Source organism: Vulpes lagopus, chromosome 3 (assembly GCF_018345385.1).
Source record: "Vulpes lagopus strain Blue_001 chromosome 3, ASM1834538v1, whole genome shotgun sequence".
Lineage (NCBI taxonomy): Eukaryota > Metazoa > Chordata > Mammalia > Carnivora > Canidae > Vulpes > Vulpes lagopus.
The window spans coordinates 15810003-15834125 of NC_054826.1; the positions used below are offsets into that span (position 1 = coordinate 15810003).

General features: G+C 40.9%; 1 protein-coding gene across 2 annotated transcripts; it reads right to left on the reverse strand.

Moving 5' to 3' along the window:
• Positions 1 to 6320: 6320 nt before the first annotated feature.
• Positions 6321 to 20354, reverse strand: LOC121487472 (UDP-glucuronosyltransferase 3A1-like). 2 transcript variants are annotated; one of them, XM_041749228.1, is made up of 4 exons: positions 18664 to 20354; positions 15981 to 16212; positions 8004 to 8202; positions 6321 to 6882 (listed from the first exon to the last, which is right to left on the reverse strand). In XM_041749228.1, exons 2-4 carry the CDS (start codon positions 16147 to 16149, stop codon positions 6606 to 6608), a joined length of 645 nt encoding a protein of 214 aa, XP_041605162.1. In that variant the 5' UTR covers positions 16150 to 16212; positions 18664 to 20354; the 3' UTR covers positions 6321 to 6605. The 2 variants fall into 2 exon arrangements, with proteins under 2 accessions (XP_041605162.1, XP_041605161.1); XM_041749227.1 differs by lacking the exon at positions 18664 to 20354 and having other exon boundaries at positions 15981 to 17315.
• Positions 20355 to 24123: the final 3769 nt, after the last annotated feature.

Sequence of the window (24123 nt, forward strand, 5' to 3'; positions counted from 1 at the left end):
CAGTTCAATGTTCAGGTGACTCAGGCTTATCTCCATTTTAAGGATTCTACCCAAATTTTCCCACCTCCTAGCTGCTCCTTTGACCCCATACTGCCATCCCCATGCCCCATGTCCCTGGGTACCTGCTTAAATCTCTGCCAGTGTTCCCATCTCAAGGTCCCAGAAGCTGATTCCCAAAGGAAAATGGCCTGCAGTTATCATTCATCAGATGGTTTCTTTGGAAAGTAACTACTGGGAACAAGTGCTTGTGTCCCCTAAGAGTTAAGTCCCTCTGGAGGGCCAGGTCTTGACCTGAAGCTCTGAACCTCTGAAGGTCAGTCTGTAATTCTGAACAGGCATGACAAACTGGGACTGGGCAGTGGGCACCAGGAAGTTCTAGTCTTATCAATGTTTGCACTTATTCATTAGAAAAGTTACAAATCTGCCCAACATTATTCCAGTTTTCCCCTATGTTTTGTGGTTACATGCGTGTTCATTCACAATTATCATCTCGTCAGGTACTCTATCTTCCCAGTGAAAAAATTAATCTACATCAGGAAAGCACCATTTAATATTAATGCAATCACATTACTTTGTCTACAAACCTTACTCCGATCCCTCCAATTGTCCGAATCATATCCTCTGTTGGGATATGAATTTGCTGGTGCAGGAGCCAATCCAGCATCACACAGCGCCTTTAGTTATCGCCTCTGTTCATCTCCTCTAGAGGATATTTTCTAAGCCCTTCTTTGTATTTCATGTCATTGACATTTTAAAGAGTACAAGCTGCTTATTTTGATGGATTTCCAAACTGGGTTTGCCTGATGTTTTCTCATTATATTTGAGGTTAGTAGGGTTTTGGTAGGAATACGACAAAGGTGGCGTTGATCCCATCTCAGTGATCACGATGAGAAGCATATGATGTCACTTGGTCCTGTTATTAGAGATGATAACTCTAGCTGTCGTTTACGGCGGTGTTCACCTAGATTCCCAACTGTCAAGTTGCTGTTTTTTACCCTATAATTAGGAATAAAAGTGTGGGCAGACATTTTGAAGCTGTAAAAATATTCTGTTCCTATCAAATTTCACCCACTCATTTTATCATCTTTCATAATTCTTACCTGAAGCAGTTGTCATGGTGGCAAATTAATGACTTTTAACCACATTTTCTTCATGTTTTGTCAAGTGGCAATGTATCATTACAAAAACCTTTCCCTTTGCCCCATCTATCAAGTTATCAATCCATCAACCAATCTCTCTATCATCTAGCTCTATCAGTTTGTTATTATTTATTCATCAATTTATATTTATCCAGTGGTCTCTGATCTCTTACTATCATCATGTATTGGATTGCTCCTGTTAAACATCAACCATTTTAGAACTTTTTCTTTCTTTCTTGAGTGCAATTTCCAGACTCCTCTTGTACTTTTCTGTCTGTATCTTAAATTCTTCCATTTCATGAGGAAAGCTTTTAGTAAGGAATGATATTTAGAAACCTGGATATGGATGGCAAAAGAGCTCATTGCTAATGAAGCTCCACTCTTTATAACTATTTTTACGTGGATAGACTTATTCAATATCGAGATATAGATATGTAACATTTACATGTGCGTGTTTAGTTTGTGAATGACTGTGAATTCATACTGATATTTCTCATTCCAAAATACTACCACAGAGATTATTTTAATCTCTTCCATTTCCATTAGTAATTCCTAAGGTTTTATTGCAAGGTTGGGAAACGTCCTTTCACCATCTTTGGTATATTTACTCATTTGTTCAATCATAATATGCACTGAGAAAAAGGTTACCTACCACATATTCATCCACCAACTGTGAGTATCAACTGTACTCAAGAGACTACTTTAAGAACAGTCTACTCGGAAAATAGATTTTTTACAGTTCTTTTTTTTTTAGATTGACATGGCAGATATTCACAGTACTATGTTCAAAATGCAGTTGGGTTCACTCGTTTTTTTCAGTATACTGCAATTACATTGCTACATTAGAAATCTTTTTGAGTTTCTTTGTTCCTATTGGTGTTCCATTTTAGTTTTCTTCTCCACTATTTTTGTTTTAAATATAATTTTGTTATGTAAAATACTAACATGCCCTCAAAACCCAAACTATGTAAACAAAGAAGTCCATAGACCTGCCATTTGTTTCCCTGACCATCAAGCTATTCAAAAACAGCCTCAGAGATACTCTATCACATTATTCTGATTTTCCTTCCTCTGCTTCTTTTTGCAAAGGAATGAAGATAGATTTATATTTTTATTCTCTCCTCCTTTCTCTTGTCTTAAAAGCAAAAGTGAGTGTACTATATATCTTTAGACTGTGCTCTTTCTTACTGAGCAGATTAGAATCCAGCCAACATTACTTTTTAACTTGTCTTGTTCAGTGTACACTATAAAGCCTATTGTTCCAATGTGTGCATTTACCATAGTTCATCCCTCAATCTTTTTAAAATATTTTATCTATTTATTCATGAGAGACACAGAGAGAGAGAGGCTGAGACACAGGCAGAGGGAGAAGCAGGCTCCACGCAGGGAGCCCAATGCGGGACTCGATCCCGGGACTCCAGGATCACGCCCTGAGCCAAAGGCAGACACTCAACCTCTGAGCCACCCAGACATCCCTCATCTCTCAATTTTAATAGTTTTTTTAAATTTTGGGAATAATAGTCCTCTATATGTGATGAAATTTAAATATATTTCTCTCACTATTTCATTTGTATTTTAGCCATACAAAAAACTTTTAATATTGTCAAATTAGTTCAATTAGATAATGTTTCTTTGTGGCATCAGGATTTTAAGTCGTATCTAGAAAGTCTTCCCATGCACACAGGTTATGGAGAAATTCACCTCTATTTTTTTTTTTTTAAGACTCAGTATATTGTCATTTTTATATTAAATATCTGATATGTTTAGAGTTCACTCTTAGATATGGTGAGATATGGATCATATATTGTCATTTTTCTAAAATATTTATCCAGGCATCTCAGCATTGTTTGTTCAATGTTTGTTCACACAGCTATGCTGTGTGCTGTAACAACAAAATAAATAGATTACAGCTTCTGACTGTTAGGATCTTAGATTTTCTTAAATACGACACATAAATGTTAACAATTTCAATACAGTAAACAACAAAAATGCTTCAAAAGAGGATATCCAGTGAGCTCTGCTGCAAGTGTTGAGGTCAAGTTAGGCCACGCTGATGTGAACATAAATGTGAAATAAATGTTTGATAGGAAGACGATGTAGAAGCTTTTTGTTCCAATTAGAGCCGAATGGCATTTCTGAGAGAGAACGCCGCTGGGTCAAAGACACAAGGGTACAGAATAGCACAATGTGTTGGGGTGGATAGGACAAAAATTCCCTCCTTTGCCATATTTTATAAGGATCCTCTGAATCCTCTTCTAGATTAGGGTTCAACCTTGACCTGCTCCCCTGCCCTTGGCCCACTGAGCCCGCTATTAGCAAAGAACCCACATCTTCCAAAGTGCCCAGCACGGTGCCTGTACAAACATGAGATCAGTCAATGTTGGCTGAATCAAATTGTTGAACTGGGTAAAATGCACTCATATTAAGGACTTTCAAAATATGAAATCTGCTTTTCAGAAAGAGCTTATTCCTTGAGCCAAGTGGAAGTTTGTTTCAGACAACAAGTATTCCATTTCCTTCTTTTTCGTGGATGATTGCTTGACAAACAAATAACCATCTCACAGTAGCCTGCATTAGAATATCACAAACTCTTGGAACACCTGGTGGCTCAGTGGGTTAATCCTCTGGCTCTTGAGTTTAGCTCAGGTCATGATCTCAGGGTCCTGTAGTCAAGACCCATGTCATCTCTGCACTCAGCTAGGAGTCTGAAGATTCTCTCCTTCTCCACCTGCCCCAAACCCTACTCATGCTTTCTCTCTCTCAAATAAATAAATAAATAAATAAATATTTTTAAAAATATTTTATGATTTGAGCTTGTGGGATCTGAATAATAAATCTGTGCTACCATAAGACTATAATGATTTTCCTTTGGAATGTTCATAGCCAGTGTTCACCTTTAGGTTGATAATACACTTTGAGTTCATTTTTGTGTATCATATGCAGTGAGGTCAATGTCCTTTTGTGTATATCATTAAGCAAAAATCAAAGACCCTTTCAGTACAATTTGCTAAAGATATTTGACTTTTCCCATTGACTTGACTTTCCATTCTCCCCCAAATCAACTGAACATGTCAGTGTGGGTCTATTGCAGTTTTCAGGATTGGGAGTGGTAGCCAGAAACAAATCACAGAAAGATTGTATTCCATGCAATGAGAGCTGACAAAAGATCTGAACCAGGGAATGATGAGATCAGATGTTCATACCATCAAGGCCATGCTGACAGCCCCATGGAGAAGGTTTTGATGGAAGGAGACTAAAGGCATCATCTTGGCTTACTGGCTACCTTTGATTAGATTTCCTAGATGGGAGTGTAGCCCAGGAATCAACAGAACAAGGTTGGTCTCCCTGTGATCAATCTCTATGGGGAGAATGACAGGATGGAACAGGAATGGGACTCATCAGCTGAAAGCCTCATCCTTTGGTCTTTTTGTTGGTTATGAGGGGAAACATCTAGGCTATTTATTCTAATGACAACACAGAGAAAGCTTCAGGTCTGCCTTTCAAGGGACCGATTTCAGAGATTTCATAAGAATTGCAGAAATAAAACCTTGAATTACACACACACACACACACACACACAGATGCGCACACTCACACGTGTCCTAATGTGGCATGCTTGTGCTGACATAGTATAGCATGAGAACTCGCAGAACTCAAGTAGACACTTGGCACCAGCTCTGAATTCTACCCAGAGAATCCTATTCTGACATTGGCAAGGGTGGGCTTCTTTCCACTTTTGTAGGAAGTATTTGTAATAGCTACTTCATCCTCCATTTGAATTATTTGAAAATGTGTTGAAACCCCAGAATTAACCAATCAAAAACCAGGATGTCTGGGGCTGTCTAGTGTATCCGCCATTTTCTTCACTATGGTTCAATATACGAGATACCATACATTTGAAACTTCTAGGGAGACACTGATTTGCATGTGAGAATGCAAAAGCAAATGTGAGGACACAATCATAGGAAGGTAAAATATATTATACAAGGAACTTGCCAGAGAGGGCACCTGATGTCTAGTAAAGAAAATAGAAAAGTCTAAAGATAGTTAATTAATTTTTTTTAGTTAACTAATCTAAAAAAAAAAAAAGGAGCTATAGACAGTAGGATGGAGCCAGGACACAGGCCCATATAAAGAAACAGAGCAAATAAACAAAAACTCTGGTAAGGCCTATTATTTCTAGTGTGAGTTGCTAAGAATAGTATAATTCCTAAAGGTTCACACATACAGGAATACTCTTTGCACATTTGGGGGGCAGATGGGTGTTTCCTAAGTCAACAAAGTGCTTAGAACTGCCATAGACACTGACCATAAGGCCTCAAAACTCATGCAGAGATATGGGTTCTACACTTGAGGTCTCTCCATGACTAGATTTTTAAGCCTGAGAACCTTGAGACAGGATCTGCAAAAAGTGAAAAGCAGAACAACCGCCCTGGACCAAGGGTAGATTCCAGGTTTGCCCTGCAAAGGAGGTGCTCTTCACAGGAGGGGATTCAGCCCAGTGACCACAGAAGGAGTCCTAGGGATCATGCATGTCTAACTTCAGGACAGGGACCAGGCTTTCTGAGCTTGGAGGTGAAGGGGAAAGGATCTGCAAGAGGAAGGTACAAAATAGAAGAACTGGCCAATATCTTGTTATATCATAAAAAGTGAGCATGGAATAAGGGAAGCCACAGAACGAGCAGTGTCTAGGCACCCAGGATGCAATAAGCAGGGCCCTGCATGTAGGGACAAGGAGTGGGGAGGAAGGTGGGCTATCTGCTGAAGGTTTGGGTCTGAGTGAGGTGTCCATTGATAGGGGCAGGCAAGTCATGAAACCAGGATACAATTCATAGACACAGAAAGTAGAACCAGGGTTGCCAGGAGCCTACTGAGGTGGTAGTAGAGGCAGGGATGGGAGGAATTACTGTTTCATCAGCAAGGTGATTGAGTTTGGGAAGGTGAAAGCAGTTCTGGAATGGGTGGTAGCGATTTTATGCACGATAATGCCAATGTGCTCATTGTCATTGATTCTACACTAAATAGTTAAAGCGTAAATTTTATATAATATATATTTTACCACAAGTTAAAAGAATATTCACAAGAGTGCTTTGCAATAATTTTTAAAAAGATTTTATTCATTTATTCATGGGAGACACAGAGAGAGAGAGAGAGAGAGAGAGAGAGAGAGAGAGAGAGAGGCAGAGACACAGGCAGAGGGAGAAGCAGGCTCCATGAAGGGAGCCCGATGTGGGACTCGATCCCAGATCTCCAGGATCAGGCCCTGGGCTGAAGGCAGCACTAAACTGCTGAGCCACCCGGGGGCTTCCCTTCACAAGAATTTTTAAACACAAGGAGAAAATAGTGAAACAATATTTTCAAGCTACCCTCAGTACTAATACAAAGAAGACAACAAGGGTGTCCTGTGCTAGGGAAAGCCATCTGCAACCAGTGGCTCCCCAAACACCTGTCAAGACTGAACCTCCATCAGGCCTTCTTCTGCTTCCTGGCCCCACACAACAACCTGGCCACCATGCCCAGCAGCTTCCCACAGAGCCACAGGGTGCCCAGGGTGACCACCAGCAGGAACAAGATGATGTCCAGCAGGTACTGCTCATGCCATGGCTGCTGCAAGGCATAGGGCTTGAGGTGTGCTGCACCCCCTGTCTGGAGGATGTGGTCGATCCAGCCCACCAGCCTCTGGGCAGGGGTCAGGGGGTGAGAGCGCCTGATGATGCTGGCAGCCACAGCTGCTGACTTGTACCTGTTGGCAGAGACAGCGTTGGGGTGTTACTCATGTGACCTCAGAAGTCTTAGAGACCTTGTATCAACACACACACACCACACACACATTTCATCCATATGCACAAAAGACTGAGTTTGAAGGAAAAGTGGTTGGCCTGATCTTGTCACAGTCGAAGTTCTAACTGGTCTCACCATGCAAAGATCCAAGCCTAGTGCTAAAATGCTAAACTATACAAAGATGACTAAGCTGTAAGGACAAGACTCTACCCAAGGACGCTCGTGCTACAATAAAGGAAAAGTATACAGGGATATATGCGATGTGACATACATCCGATTCAGGGTAAATGTCCTCGAGACCCTGATAAGGTATTCAGTCCATGGTGGGTACCACATTCTTGACCTATATTAGAATTTACTTAAGAGAACATGGACCCTTTAACTGAGAACACAGGGGAAACAAGAGACACACCTGGCCATCCAGGGGAGCTTACTCTCTACTAGCTAGTAGAAGGGACACACAATAAATTCAAACAGAATGAAATGGGGTGGTTACTGATCCTGAGAAGTGTGAAGAAGAGAAAATGAGTAATGATTGAAGGGGCTGGGTAAACAGTGCATCTAGGACTGTCACACAAAGACCTCCTGCCTCTCTGAGGAGAGGACATTGGAGAGGAGTCCATGTCTTGAGGAGCCAGCCCTGTGAAGGGAATGGAAGGAAGGATGTCATAGGTAGCATCACTGATAAAGGGCCTCAGGCGGAGACAGTGTGGCATGTTGGAGGATAGGATGGTGACCTCCCTAGTGTAATTCTACTATCAGCAGCCCCAAAATATAAGACCTCTCACAGACCCTGTGTAGGATCAGAGTCCTCAAAACCCTTAAAGTAGAAACTGTTCTTGAACCTAACATCTAACCTACATTGCCCAGTCTTGCCCTCAGGGGAAACAGGTCGGCTATTAGCATCACACACATATTATTCTATGGAAGTTTGGAAGCTTCAGCTTTTATTGCAAAAAAAAAAAAAAAAAAAAAAAAAAAGGGCCACACCGTGCTCTTGTGTTTGATGTCTTCATTCAGCCTAAGTGACCACAAACCCAAGTGACCACAAGAGCTCCATACCTCTTGTCTTCTATGACTTACTTCATCTTCAGAGCCAATGTCTCTGCCTTGATCTGCTGTAGCTGGATAGAGACACCAAACTTTTTGGCTTCTACTCGGATCAGGTTTTCGGCCTGTTCTTCAAAGACAGGAATCCCAACCATGGGCACACCGTGTTGGATGGCCTCCATTATGCTATTCATCCCACCATGGGTGATGAAAAGACGGATGTGTGGGTGAGCTGTTGCAAATCAGGAACAGAACAGAAATTTTTAGGGTAAAACTTTCAGGACACCAGATAAAGTTCCAAGGGAAAAAAAATACTACAAAGGGATATCAAAGTATGTTGCATAACGGAATTTACTGATTTAGCTTAGGACACACCCAATGATACATATTCCAAGATATAAAATTCTGGATTTGTTTCTATACAGAGATTCCTCTACATCAATCCATTTAAGGGGGAAAGTCCAGGGAAAGCTTCAGAGAAGAGCTAAGCAAAACATATTCTTCATAAAACCCATCCATCTATCCATCCATTCAATCCATCCATGCATACATCCTACATCCATCCATATTATTCTCTCCACCCTGTTTCTCTCTTTCCTTCTCCTAGTCTCTCCCAGTGTCACACTCTATCTTCTCTGATTTTCTATCTCCAACTCTGCTTCTTTCTCTTGGCCTCTAGGTCTCATGCTCACTCCTTTACTGCCCTTTCACTTTCCTCTTATCTGAAGCCTTAACACTTTCACTGACATCACATCTCATGTGGCACTCATCAGACTCACACTGTATGTACTTTCTCCTCAATTTCATAAGAAATCCTCTAAACTAGGCAATGATGGACCACCCATCTTAGTATTTCCAGTTCCTGCATGCTCACCTCACTCTTATTTAGAGAAAACCTAAACAAGCACTGATAATGAAGAGTTCATCTCAAATACTGCTTCTCAGTAGTGATGTGCATCAGAATCTATTTGTGGAGGGGGAGGGGCAAGATGGCGGCAGAGCAGGGTCCCCAGGTCACCTGTCCTCAACAAATTACCTAGAAAACCATCCAATCATCCTGAAAATCTACGAATTCGGCCTGAGATTTAAAGAGAGACCAGCTGGAACGCTACAGTGAGAAGAGTTCGCGCTTCTATCAAGGTAGGAAGACGGGAAAAAAGAAATAAAGGAACAAAAGGCCTCCGAGGGGGAGGGGCCCCGCGAGGAGCCGGGCTGAGGCCGGGGCGAGTGTCCCCAGGACAGGAGAGCCCCGTCCCGGAGGAGCAGGAGCTGCACCGACCTTCCCCGCGGAAAGGGGCTCCTGGGGAATTGGAGCAGGATCCCCAGGAAGGCGGGGACGCCCTCGGGCTCCCTGGGACAGTAACAGAGGAACCGCGCCCCGGGAGATGCGCCGAGCTCCCTAAGGGCTGCAGCGCTCGGCGGGACCCGGAGCAGCTCGGAGGGGCTCGGGCGGCGGCTCCGCGGAGGGGGCTGCGGGGCTCCGGGAACAGCTCGGCGGCGGCTCGGGCGGCGGCGCGAATCCAACAGCGCAGGCCCCGGAGCACAGGGCGCCGGGACACAGCCCAGGATCCGGCCTCCCCCGGGACAGGCAGAGGCCGGGAGGGCCCAGGACAGCAAGGACGCTCCTGCCTGGAACTGAGCAGATCAGCGGCCCCGCCCGGGAGCCCCCAGGCCCTGCGGACGGAGAGCCCCGGAGCTATTGCGGGGGCTGGATCCAGGGTCCCAGAGCTGGCCCCGCCACTGTGGCTTCCTCCCGGGGCCTCACGGGGTCAACAACCCCCACCGAGCCCTGCACCAGGCAGGGGCAGAGCAGCTCCCCCAAGTGCTAACACCTGAGAATCAGCACAGCAGGCCCCTCCCCCAGAAGACCAGCGAGACGGACCAGTTCCAAGGGAAGTCAAGGGACTTAACGTATACAGAATCTGAAGATACTCCCCTGTGTTTTTTTGTTTTTGTTTTTGTTTTTGTTTTTGTTTTTGTTTTGTTTTGTGCTTTTTTTTCTCTCTCTTTCTTCTTGATTTCTGATTGCTTCCCCCACCCCACCCCTTTTTTTTTCTTTTTTCTCCTTTCTTTCTTTTTCTTTCTTTTTCTTCTTTTTCCCCTTTTTTTTCTTCTTTCTCTTTTTTCTTTTTCTCTTTTCTTTCCTTCTCTCTCTTTTTCTCCTTTTCCCAATACAACTTGTTTTTGGCCACTCTGCACTGAGCAAAATGACTAGAAGGAAAACCTCACCTCAAAAAAAAGAATCAGAAACAGCCCACTCTCCCACAGAGTTACAAAATATGGATTACAATTCAATGTCAGAAAGCCAATTCAGAAGCACTATTTTACAGCTACTGGTGGCTCTAGAAAAAACCATAAAGGACTCAAGAGACTTCATGACTGCAGAATTTAGATCCAATCAGGCAGAAATTAAAAATCAATTAAATGAGATGCAATCCAAGCTAGAAGTCCTAACGACGAGGGTTAACGAGGTGGAAAAACGAGTGAGTGACATAGAAGACAAGTTGATGGCAAAGAGGGAAACTGAGGAAAAAAGAGACAAGCAATTAAAAGATCATGAGGATAGATTAAGGGAAATAAATGACAGCCTGAGGAAGTAAAACCTACGTTTAATTGGGGTTCCTGAGGGCACCGAAAGGGACAGAGGGCCAGAATATGTATTTGAACAAATCCTAGCTGAAAACTTTCCTAACCTGGGAAGGGAAACAGGCATTCAGATCCAGGAAATAGAGAGATCCCCCCCTAAAATCAACAAAAACCGTTCAACACCTCGACATTTAATAGTGAAGCTTGCAAATTCCAAAGATAAAGAGAAGATCCTTAAAGCAGCAAGAGAAAAAAAGTCCCTGACTTTTATGGGGAGGAATATTAGGGTAACAGCAGACCTCTCCACAGAGACCTGGCAGGCCAGAAAGGGCTGGCAGGATATATTCAGGGTCCTAAATGAGAAGAACATGCAACCAAGAATACTTTACCCAGCAAGGCTTTCATTCAAAATGGAAGGAGAGATAAAGAGCTTCCAAGACAGGCAGGAACTGAAAGAATATGTAACCTCCAAACCAGCTCTGCAAGAAATTTTAAGGGGGACTCTTAAAATTCCCCTTTAAGAAGAAGTTCAGTGGAACAATCCACAAAAACAAGGACTGAATAGATATGATGACACTAAACTCATATCTATCAATAGTAACTCTGAACGTGAATGGGCTTAATGACCACATCAAAAGGTGCAGGGTTTCAGACTGGATAAAAAAGCAGGACCCATCTATTTGCTGTCTACAAGAGACTCATTTTAGACAGAAGGACACCTACAACCTGAAAATAAAAGGTTGGAGAACCATTTACCATTCAAATGGTCCTCAAAAGAAAGCAGGGGTTGCCATCCTTATATCAGATAAATTAAAATTTACCCCAAAGACTATAGTGAGAGATGAAGAGGGACACTATCTCATACTCAAAGGATCTATCCAACAAGAGGACTTAACAATCCTCAATATATATGCCCCGAATGTGGGAGCTGCCAAATATTTAAACCAATTAATAACCAAACTCAAGAAATACCTTGATAATAATACACTTATACTTGGTGACTTCAATCTAGCTCTTTCTACCCTGGATAGGTCTTCTAAGCACAACATCTCCAAAGAAACGAGAGCTTTAAATGATGCACTGGACCAGATGGATTTCACAGATATCTACAGAACTTTACATCCAAACTCAACTGAATACACATTCTTCTCAAGTGCACATGGAACTTTCTCCAGAATAGACCACATACTGGGTCACAAATCGGGTCTGAACCGATACCAAAAGATCGGGATAGTCCCCTGTATATTCTCAGACCATAATGCCTTGAAATTAGAACTTAATCACAACAAGAAGTATGGAAGGACCACAAACACGTGGAGGTTAAGGACCATCCTGCTAAAAGATGAAAAGGTCAACCAGGAAATTAAGGAAGAATTAAAAAGATTCATGGAAACTAATGAGAATGAAGATACAACTGTTCAAAATCTTTGGGATGCAGCAAAAGCAGTCCTGAGGGGGAAATACATCGCAATACAAGCATCCATTAAAAAACTGGAAAGATCTCAAATTCAAAAGCTCACCTTACACATAAAGGAACTAGAGAAAAAGCAACAAATAGACCCCACCCCCAGCAGAAGAAGACAGTTAATTAAAATTCGAGCAGAACTCAATGATATCGAGACCAAAAGAACTGTGGAACAGATCAACAGAACCAGGAGTTGGTTCTTTGAAAGAATTAATAAGATAGATAAACCATTAGCCAACCTTATTAAAAAGAAGAGAGAGAAGACTCAAATTAATAAAATCATCAATGAGAAAGGAGAGATCACTACCAACACCAAGGAAATACAAACGATTTTAAAAACATATTATGAACAGCTGTACGCCAATAAATTAGGAAATCTAGAAGAAATGGATGCATTCCTGGAAAGCCACAAACTACCAAAACTGGAGCAGGAAGAAATAGAAAACCTGAACAGGCCAATAACCAGGGAAGAAATTGAAGCAGTCATCAAAAACCTCCCAAGACACAAGAGTCCAGGGCCAGATGGCTTCCCAGGGGAATTCTATCAAACGTTTAAAGAAGAAATCATACCTATTCTACTAAAGCTGTTTGGAAAGATAGAAGGAGATGGAGTACTTCCAAATTCGTTCTATGAGGCCAGCATCACCTTAATTCCGAAACCAGACAAAGACCCCACCAAAAAGGAGAATTACAGACCAATATCCCTGATGAACATGGATGCAAAAATTCTCAACAAGATACTAGCCAATAGGATCCAACAACACATTAAGAAAATTATTCACCATGACCAAGTAGGATTTATCCCCGGGACACAAGGCTGGTTCAACACTCGTAAAACCATCAATGTGATTCATCATATCAGCAAGAGAAAAACCAAGAACCATATGATACTCTCATTAGATGCAGAGAAAGCATTTGACAAAATACAGCATCCATTCCTGATCAAAACTCTTCAGAGTGTAGGGATAGAGGGAACATTCCTCAACATCTTAAAAGCCATCTACGAAAAGCCCACAGCAAATATCATTCTCAATGGGGAAGCACTGGGAGCCTTTCCCCTAAGATCAGGAACAAGACAGGGATGTCCACTCTCACCACTGCTGTTCAACATAGTTCTGGAAGTCCTCGCCTCAGCAATCAGACAACAAAAAGACATTAAAGGCATTCAAATTGGCAAAGAAGAAGTCAAACTCTCCCTCTTCGCCGATGACATGATACTCTACATAGAAAACCCAAAAGCCTCCACCCCAAGATTGCTAGAACTCATACAGCAATTTGGTAGCGTGGCAGGATACAAAATCAATGCCCAGAAATCAATGGCATTTCTATACACTAACAATGAGACTGAAGAAAGAGAAATTAAGGAGTCAATCCCATTTACAATTGCACCCAAAAGCATAAGATACCTAGGAATAAACCTAACCAAAGAGGTAAAAGATCTATACCCTAAAAACTATAGAACACTTCTGAAAGAAATTGAGGAAGACACAAAGAAATGGAAAAATATTCCATGCTCATGGATTGGCAGAATTAATATTGTAAAAATGTCAATGTTACCCAGGGCAATTTATACGTTTAATGCAATCCCTATCAAAATACCATGGACTTTCTTCAGAGAGTTAGAACAAATTATTTTAAGATTTGTGTGGAATCAGAAAAGACCCCGAATAGCCAGGGGAATTTTAAAAAAGAAAACCATAGCTCGGGGCATCACAATGCCAGATTTCAGGTTGTACTACAAAGCTGTGGTCATCAAGACAGTGTGGTACTGGCACAAAAACAGACACATAGATCAATGGAACAGAATAGAGAACCCAGAAGTGGACCCTGAAATGTACGGTCATCTAATATTCGATAAAGGAGGAAAGACTATCCATTGGAAGAAAGACAGTCTCTTCAATAAATGGTGCTGGGAAAATTGGACATCCACATGCAGAAGACTGAAACTGGACCACTCTCTTTCACCATACACAAAGATAAACTCAAAATGGATGAGAGATCTAAATGTGAGACAAGATTCCATCAAAATCCTAGAGGAGAACGCAGGCAACACCCTTTTTGAACATGGCCACAGTAACTTCTTGCAAGATACATCCACAAAGGCAAAAGAAACAAAAGCAAAAATGAACTATTGGGACTTCATCAAGATAAGAAGCTTTTGCACAGCAAAGGATACAGTCAACAAAACTAAAAGACAACCTACAGAATGGGAGAAGATATTTGCAAATGACATATCAGATAAAGGGCTAGTTTCCAAAATCTATAAAGAACTTATTAAACTCAACACCAAAGAAACAAACAATCCAATCATGAAATGGGCAAAAGACATGAAGAGAAATCTCACAGAGGAAGACATGGACATGGCCAACAAGCACATGAGAAAATGCTCTGCATCACTTGCCATCAGGGAAATACAAATCAAAACCACAATGAGATACCACCTCACACCAGTGAGAATGGGGAAAATTAACAAGGCAGGAAACAACAGATGTTGGAGAGGATGCGGAGAAAAGGGAACCCTCTTACACTGTTGGTGGGAATGTGAACTGGTGCAGCCACTCTGGAAAACTGTGTGGAGGTTCCTCAAAGAGTTAAAAATAGACCTGCCCTACGACCCAGCAATTGCACTGTTGGGGATTTACCCCAAAGATTCAGATGCAATGAAATGTCGGGACACCTGCACCCCGATGTTTCTATCAGCAATGGCCACAATAGCCAAACTGTGGAAGGAGCCTCGGTGTCCATCGAAAGATGAATGGATAAAGAAGATGTGGTTTATGTATACAATGGAATATTACTCAGCAATTAGAAACGACAAATACCCACCATTTGCTTCAACGTGGATGGAACTGGAGGGTATTATGCTGAGTGAAATAAGTCAATTGGAGAAGGACAAACAGTGTATGTTCTCATTCATTTGGGGAATATGAATAATAGTGAAAGGGGATATAAAGGAAGGGAAAAGAAATGTTGGGAAATATCAGGAAGGGAGACAGAACATAAAGACTCCTAACTCGGGGAAACGAACTAGGGGTGGTGGAAGGGGAGGAGGGCGGGTGTTGGAGGGGAATGGGTGACGGGCACTGAGGTGGACACTTGATGGGATGAGCACTGGGTGTTTTTCTGTATGTTGGTAAATTGAACACCAATAAAAATTAATTTAAAAAAAAAGAAAAAAAGAATCTATTTGTGTTTCTTTGAAAATCAGAATCCTTTTTACTACCCCATGCCTTGTAAATAAATGTGCAGAATCTTCTATCATAACTTCCCAATATGTTTGTGAGGCATTATTTGGAGATGTATAACTGATATAGTCCGTGGCTTTGGCAAAGATGGGGCTCTACTAAGTGGCACAGGACAAAAATAACCTATTGGAATATAAGGAGCTCTCCGTTACCAGAGAATTTGATGGAGTAAATAACCAGCTGACAAGTTACTCAGGTTGACACTCAGATATCTTGGCACACCCTTCAGACACCATCAACATCAATTCCGTGAAAGCTTGCTTACATCTTCGGTAGCATAGAATGCTCTAATATGTGTGGGAGTGTGTGTGTGTCTATAATGGCACATGGCCTAAGAGACACTCAAGAGGCCAGGAACGACAGTGGCAACACGCCCCCCAGTATGTGTTCTAAGAGTCCACAAACTGTCTTCGATTGTGTCTGGACAACCTTGGTCTGTGTCAAAATAGGTAAGATCAAAGCAACCTGGTAACAATATCACTTCTGGCTGTAGGTATCAGGACCGCAATAGATTAGGAAGAAGAAAACATGCCAGTTTTTGCCACTTGGGAAGTATAGTCTCATTTCCCAAGAACTCCAGCTTGCTGCTCTATTCCTGTCCCACAAAGATTACTTTTATCTACCACCTGCCCTTTCTCCTGCTGGTGAGGTTGCCCAGTGGAAGCCTAAAAATACCTAAATGGAAAGAGAAAAGAAGATCTAGGCACTCCTTACCCAGGAGGTCATTCTGGGGAAGCCAGTCCACAATCTTCACATTTGCTGCCAATTTGACATCTTTGGGCCAGTGAGAAGGATTGCACTTCCATATCACCCCTTGAGACAGATGAGCAAAGGCACCGTTCATCTCCCTGAGGACTTCCTGGGACTGATAGAGATTCACCATAGAGCCCAGGGCCACAAGGACAAAACCAGAGTCTCCAAACTTGGCAATGAAATTCTCAAATTCCTGGAGAGAGGTAAGAAAGGAAACGAGGTGAACAAAGTTGTTCATGAAAGCCCAGACAGCCTTGGAATCAAAGTCAGCTATTAACAAAATATACCCTCCTCTCCAGTGAGCCTAAGCCCACTGTCTTGAAGTGGCTCTCATAGCCCCTGAGACGGCTCACTGCTCTCTGCACTGTGTTCATGTCCATTGTGTCTGGCAGCCTTGAGGCCATTTTTCTGAAATCTCAGGACACATCCTACCATACAAAAACACTCAATAATCTCAAATGAACGTGAAGAGAGCTTTAGTGATCCAGTCACTACCACAATAGCCCACGTTGCCCATGAAAGACTCAAAGCATACTGTGGCACCAACATCTAGATCCAGGACTTGCATGTATAACAATGTTTTTTTTTTTTTTTTTTTTTATAACAATGTTTTATAAAGAGGAAAGTCCACGTGTTGGGAATTTCTCTTCACTGAAAACATGGCCCCAGTTTCAAGGTCATCCTCATCCTCATTCTAGGTGTGGGGGCATATGTATTGTCATTTAGGAGTGTCCCGATGCCATTCCTAAATGCTAGGATGCTAGTGCCTGGGAGAGTGCCAGTTGCTGTCCTGGCCCAGTACAGGTCAGTAGGGTTTCTCGAAGTTGAAGTAGATGATGGGAAAGGGTCTCTATCAGGTGACTCTCTCATATAAGCCTAAAGCCATCTGTCTTCTTTGTTGAGGGGTCTAGGAAAGTTTTAGCCCATTTTTAAGTTCCTGGTTTTCTTATTGTTAAATTCTAAGAGTTCTTGCGTATTGTGTATATTTGCATGTATAAAGTGCTTATTTGCATATTTGAATAACCATTTTAATAGATATGTCTTTTCCAAATACTTGCTCTTGTTCTGTGGCTCCTCTTCTTATTCTCTTGACAGTGCCTGCTTGGAACAAAATTTTAATTTCAACTTAGCACACTTATCAACTCCTTCTTTCATATAACATAACTTAGGTTTTGCATTTAAAAAGTTTTCAGGGATCCCTGGGTGGCGCAGCGGTTCGGCACCTGCCTTTGGCCCAGGGCGCGATCCTGGAGACCTGGGATCGAATCCCACATCGGGCTCCCGGTGCATGGAGCCTGCTTCTCCCTCTGCCTATGTCTCTGCCCCTCTCTCTCTCTCTCTGTGACTATCATAAATAAATAATAAAAAATAAAAAAATATATTAAAAAAAATAAAAAAAAAATAAAAAGTTTTCACCAAACCCTAGCTCACCTAGATTTTCCCTGATATCATATTCTAAAAACTTGTACAATTGCATTTGCATTTTATATTTAGGTTTGTGGTCTGTTTTGAGTTAATTTTTGTCAAAAGTTTATGTTATGAGTCTAATTTTGTGTGTGTTGAGATATCTATTTTCCATCACAGTTTTTTCAAAGTATGTGTTTTCTCTATACAGTTGTCCTTACTTCTTTGTGTAAGATCAGCTTACTAATGTCTGTGGGTCTATTTTTGAATTCTCTATTCTGTTACATTGGCTATTTTCTTAATCTTCTGCCAGTATCATACAGTTTTAATTATTATAGCTTTATAGTAAGTCATGAAGTTGACAGTGTCAGCTTTCCAACTTGGTTCTTCATCTTCAATATTGTGTTGGCTCTTCAGGATGTTGGCTTTCCATGCAAATTTTAGTATCAATTCATAATCTTTTTTTTAAAGACTTTATTTGCTCATGAGAGACGCAGAGAGAGAGGCAGAGACATAGGCAGAGGGAGAAGCAGGGGGAGCCTGAGGCAAGACTTGATCCCAGGACCCCAGGATCATGACCTGAGGCAAAGTCAGATAATCAACCACTGAGCCACCCAGGTGCCCCAGTATCAATTCATTATTATCCACAAAATAAGTTGGTTAGAATTTGTGATTGCATTAAATGTATTGATCAATTTGCAGAGAACTAGATACTTGACAATATTGACTCTTCCTATCTATGAACATGGACTTTCCATTTTAGTCCTTTGGTTTCCTTCAATAGAGTTTTGTACTAGTTCTACATATGAATCCTGTACATATTTTGTTACATTTTTTCTCAAGATCACATTTTATATGGTGCTAATGTAAATGTTACAGTGTTTTTAATTTCACATTCTCCCATGAATTTCTGATATATAAAAAAGAGTGGTTTTATTTTTTTAAAAGACTTATTTATTCATGAGAAGATACAGAGAGAGAGAGAGGCAGAGACACAGGCAGAGGGAGAAGCAGGCTCCATGCAGGGAGCCTGACATGGGACTCAATCCTGGGACTCTGGGATCATACCTTGAGCTTTTTTTAGATTTTGAACTGGACCATCATGTCTGTGAACAAAAACAATTTTCTTGATCCTTCCTAATCTATATGCTTGTCATTCCTATTTTTGTCTTATTACTTTACTTAGGACCTCCAGTATGAGGCTAAAAGGTGGTGGTGAAGATATATACTTGGCTTGTACCTGATAGGTTGTCCTTTTATTTTCTATATAATGTCCTTTGATACAGAGCAGCAGGTTTTAATCCATCCAAATTGATGAAATTCAATTTACCTATTTTTTTTCCTTTGCTATTCATGCTTTTGGTGTCACATCTACAAATTCATTACCAAATACAAGTCCATGCAGATTTATCCCTTTTCTTCTGAGAATTTTATGGCTTTTAGTTCTTTATTTAGGCCTTCGCTCCATTTTGAGTAAATTTTGGTATGTGGTGTGAGGAAGGCTCAAAATACATTCTCATTCATGTGACTATCCAGTGGGATCAGTAGCATTTTCTGAAGAGACTACTCTTTCCTTCATTGAATAGTTTTGGCACCTTTAACAAAAATGAATTGGTCACAGATGTATGAGTCATCCAACTGTGTTCTTTTTCAAATTGTTTTGGTTATTCAGGGTCTCTTACATTTCCATATCAACTTGAAAATTGGCTTTTTAATGTCTATAAAAAGAAGAGGCCTTTGAACTGTTGATCTGTTGATAAGAATTAAATATGTAGATCACTTTGAATAGTGTTGCTCTCTTTACAAGAGTAAGTATCACCATCCATGGTCCAGAGATGTCGTTATCTTTATTCTGGTCTTCTGAATTTCTGTGAGCAAATTTGTAGTGTCCAGTGTACATATCTTTCAACTCCCAAGTTTACACTTCTGTCAAATCTTCCTCTGCATTGTTTCATTGTCCCCAGCTCACAACCTTTCCTCCATTGTTCAATCGGCCACTATTTGACTCTATCCTGCACTACACCATAAGATCTACCATCCACGGGGACCACTTAAAATCAGTTTTACTGTCTTTTGATAATTATAAGATTGATGTAAATCTATTACTAAAATTTGAAAAGAGCAGAAGGGGCAAGATGGTGGAAGAGTAGAGGACTTCGTTTCATCTGGTGAATTTAGCTAGATAACTATCAAATCATTCTGAAACCCATGAATTCAACCTGAGATGTAAGAAAAGAATGGCTGGAACCCTAGAAGTGGAAAAATGACTACTTTATGCAAGGTAGTAGGTGTGGAGAAGTGAATCCAAAGTGATATATCGGAAGATAAATGACAGGGGAAGTAGCCTCCATAATCCAACTACAGGAAAGTGATATAGCCCCAGAGTGCAAAACTGAAACCCTTATAAAACTGCTCCATTAAGAGACATCCCTGCCTGAAAAGTGCTAGCTGGAACAGTGTGGTTTCAGGATCCCCAGAATCACAGAAAGAATGAGGATGCCTGAGTCAGTAAAATTCCTAAGCATTGGAACAAAGAAATTGCTTACAGTCAGAAAGCCAACAAGGGGGATCTCAATTTGATCCCTGAACCACAGCCCAATGAGGTGACTGTTGTCCATGTGGGAATCCTGAAAGGACAGGAACCTGGGGACCCTCCACCTTCCTCTGGGAGGAGCAGAGCTGTGTGTGCATGACCAGGTGACAGGTCTCAGTCCAGGGACCCTCTAAAAGACAGTAATGAGGAGGGTCATCCCTCTCCCCCAGGAGAATCCATGTGGGCACGAACTGCAGGAGTCTACAGAGTCTGGCACACACAAAACTTCCAAATTCCTTCTATGAGGGCAGCTTTACCTTGATCCCAAAACCAGACAAAAAAAAATCCATCAAAAAGGAGAATTACAGACCAATATCCCTGATGAACATGGATGCCAAAATTCTCACCATGATATTAACCAATAGGATCCAAGAGTACATTAAAGAGATTATTCACCATGACCAAGAGGGATTTACTCCTGGGATGCAAGGGTGGTTCAACATCTGCAAATCAATCAATGTGATACATCACATTAATAAAAGAAAGGACAAGAACCACATGATCCTCTCAATAGATGCAGAGAAAGCATTTGACAAAATACAACACCTTTTCTTGATAAAACTCTCCACAGTGTACAAATAGAGGGAATATATATATACTTCAATATCATAAAAGCCATCTACAAAAAGCCCACAGTAAATATCATTCTCAATAGGGAAAATCTAAGAGCTTTTCCCCTAGGGTCAGCAACTTGACAGGGATACCCACTCACTCTCACCACTGTGGTTCAACATAGTACTAGAACTCCTAGCCTCAGCAATCAGACAACAAAAAGAAATAAATGGCATTCAAATTGGCACAGAAGTAGCCAAATTCCCACTCTTACTAAATAACATGATACTGTATATGGAGAACCCAAAGACTCCACCCCAAAATTGCTAGCACTCATACAGCAATTCAGCAATGCGGCAGGATACAAAGTCAATGCACAGAAATCTGTTGCATATTTATACGCTAACAATGAGACTGAAGAAAGAGAAATTAAGGAGTTCACTTCATTTACAATTGCACCAAAAACCGTAAGATATCTAGGAATAAACCTAACCAAAGAGGTAAAGGATCTGTCAGAAAACTACAGAACACTCATGAAAGAAATTAAGGAAGACATAAAGAGATGGAAAAACATTCCATGCTCACAGGTTAGAAGAATAAATATTGTTAAAACGTCTATGCTCGGGACACCTGGGTGGCTCAGTGGTTAAGCATCTGCCTTCGGCTCAGGGCATGATCCTGGAGTCCCGGGATCGAGTCCCACATTGAGCTCCCTGCATGGCCTGCTTCTCCCTCTGCCTATGTCTCTGCCTCTCTCTCTGTGTGTCTCTCATGAATAAATAAAATCTTAAAAAAAAAAGTCTATGCTACACAAAGCAATCTATACATTCAATGCACTCCCTATCAAACAAAATACCATGGGCAGGGATGCCTGGATGGCTCAGTGGTTGAGCATCTGTCTTTGGCTCAGGGCATAACCCTGTAGTCCTGGGATCAAGTCCCACATTGAGCTCCCTGCATGGAGCCTGCTTTTCCCTCTGCCTGTGTCTCTGCCTCTCTCTCTGTGTCTCTCATGAATAAATGAATAAAATCTTTAAAAAAAATACCATGGGCATTTTCAGAATTGGAACAAATAATTCTAAAATTTGCATGGAACCAGAAGAGACCTGGCATAAGCAGAGGAATGTTGAAAAAAATTGTGATGCTGGGGCATCACAATGCCGGACTTCAAGCTTTAGCACAAAGCTGTGATCAACAAGATGGCATGGTACTGGCACAAAAACAGATACACAGATCAATGGAACAGAATAGAGAACCCAGAAATGGACCCTCAACTCTTTGGTCAACTAATCCTTGACAAAGCAAGAAATAATATATAATGGAAAAAGATGGTCTCTTCAACAAATAGTGTTGGGAAAATTGGACAGCCACATGTAGAAGAATGAAATTGGGCCATTTTCTTACACCATACACTAAGATAAACTCAAAATGATTGAAAAACCTAAATGTGAAACAGAAATCCACCAAAATCCTAGAGGAGAACACAGGCAGCCACCTCTGTGACCTCAGCCACAGCAACTTCTTGCTAGACACATCTCCAAAGGCAAGGGAAACAAAGGCAGAAATGGACTACTGGGACTTCATCAAGATAAAAAGCTTCTGCACAGCAAAAGAAACATTTGACAAAAACTAAACAGCAACCCACAGAATGGGAGAATATATTTGCAAATGATATATCAGATAAAGGGCTAATACCCAAGGTCTATAAAGAACTTATCACATTCAACAACCAAAAAACAAACAATCCAGTCAAGAAATGGGCAGAAGACATGAACAGACATGTCTCCAAAGAAGATATACAAATGGCCAACAGACACATGAAAAATGCTCCACAATATTTGGCATCAGGGAAATACAAATCAAAACCACAACGAGATACCATCTTACACCAGTCAGAATGGCTAAAATTAATAAGTCAGGAAACAACAAATGTTGGCAAGAAGGCAGAGAAAGGGGAATTCTCTTACACTGTTGGTAGGAATGCAAGCTGGTGCAGCCACTCTGGAAATTGGTATGAAGGTTCGTCAAGAATTTACAAATAGAACTACCTTATGACTCAGCAATTGCCCTACTGGGTATTACCCCAAAGATTGAAATGTAGTGATCCCAAGGGGAATCTGCACCCCAATGTTCATACAGCAATGTGTACAATATCCAAACTACAGAATAAACCAAGATGCCCATATGTCCAATCGACAAATGAATGGGGAAAGATGTGCTGTGTGTGTGTGTGTGTATACACACACACACAATGGAATATTACTCAGCTATCAAAAAGGATGAATACCTACCATTTACATCAATGTGGATGGGATTGGAGGAGTGAAAAAAGTCAATCAGAGAAAGACTTATATGGTTTCACTTCTACGTGTAATATAAGAAACAGTGTAGAGAATCATAGGGTATGGGAGTAAAACCTGAATGGGAAGTCATCAGAGAGGGAGAAAAACCATGAGAGACTCTTAACTACAGGAAACAAACTGAGGATTGCTGTGGGGTAGGTGGGTTGGATCACTGAGTGATGGGCATTAAGGAGGGCACATGATATGATGATCACTGGGTGTTATATACAACTGATGAATTAATGAAAACTACGTCTAAAACTAATATGTCAGCTGGTTGAATTTAAATATGAAAAAGGAAAAAAATTGAAAAAAAACTGATCATGACATTAGAGTAAGAAGCTACATGGTCTCTTTTCCTAACAGAAACATAAAAAAATTTAAAAGAAAAACTAAAGACAGACTGCACCACAGGCAAATGTGTAATCAGTCTCACCAAAGCCAGCAGATAGCTGTGAAAACACTGTCTCACCAGAATCCCTATCCTCATCATGTGAAAATCCACATGTAAAAGAGTAAAAGTCTACCCTCACCATACAGCATACAAAAAACTCAACTCTAAATGGATTAAAGATTTAAACATAAGACCTGAAACTATAAAGCTCTTAGAAACAAATATAGGGGGAAGTTTCATGGCATTGGTCTTGGCAATGATATCAGTGATATAGCACAATACACAAGAAAATGAAATATCAAACTCAAAATGAACAAACACCAAAATAAGCAACAACAACAACAAAACCAGTTGGGACTACATTCAACTAAAAAGCTCCTGCATAGCAAAAGAAACAACAGACCAACAGACAACCTACAAAATGGAAAATACTTGCAAACTGTATTTCTAATAAGATATTAATCTCCAAGATCATAGGAAAGACTAAAACTCAGTAGAAAAAAAAATCTCATACACCCATTAAAAAATTAGGCCAAGGACTGCAATAAACATTTATCGAAAGACAACATGCAAATGGCAAACAGATATATGAAAAAAGGCTTACCGATACTAGTTAACAGGAAAATGCAAATCAATTCCACAATCAGATATCAATTCACATCTATTGGTATGGTTATTATTAAAAACCATAAGACATATGTTGAGAATATGGAAAAATAGCAACCCTTACATACTGTTGTTCAGAATGAAAAATGGTGAAGCCACTATGAAAAACAATATGGAAATTCCCCCTGAAATTAAAAATAAAACCACCATATG

Coding starts and splice junctions, on each gene's coding strand:
- LOC121487472 (XM_041749227.1), bottom strand. CDS start 16,257: ATGAACAACTTTGTTCACCTCGTTTCCTTTCTTACCTCTCTCCAGGAA. Junction 8,203..15,980: donor TCCCCAGAATGACCTCCTGG/GTAAGGAGTGCC, acceptor GATTTGCAACAG/CTCACCCACACATCCGTCTT. Junction 6,883..8,003: donor ACATTGGCTCTGAAGATGAA/GTAAGTCATAGA, acceptor CTCTGCCAACAG/GTACAAGTCAGCAGCTGTGG.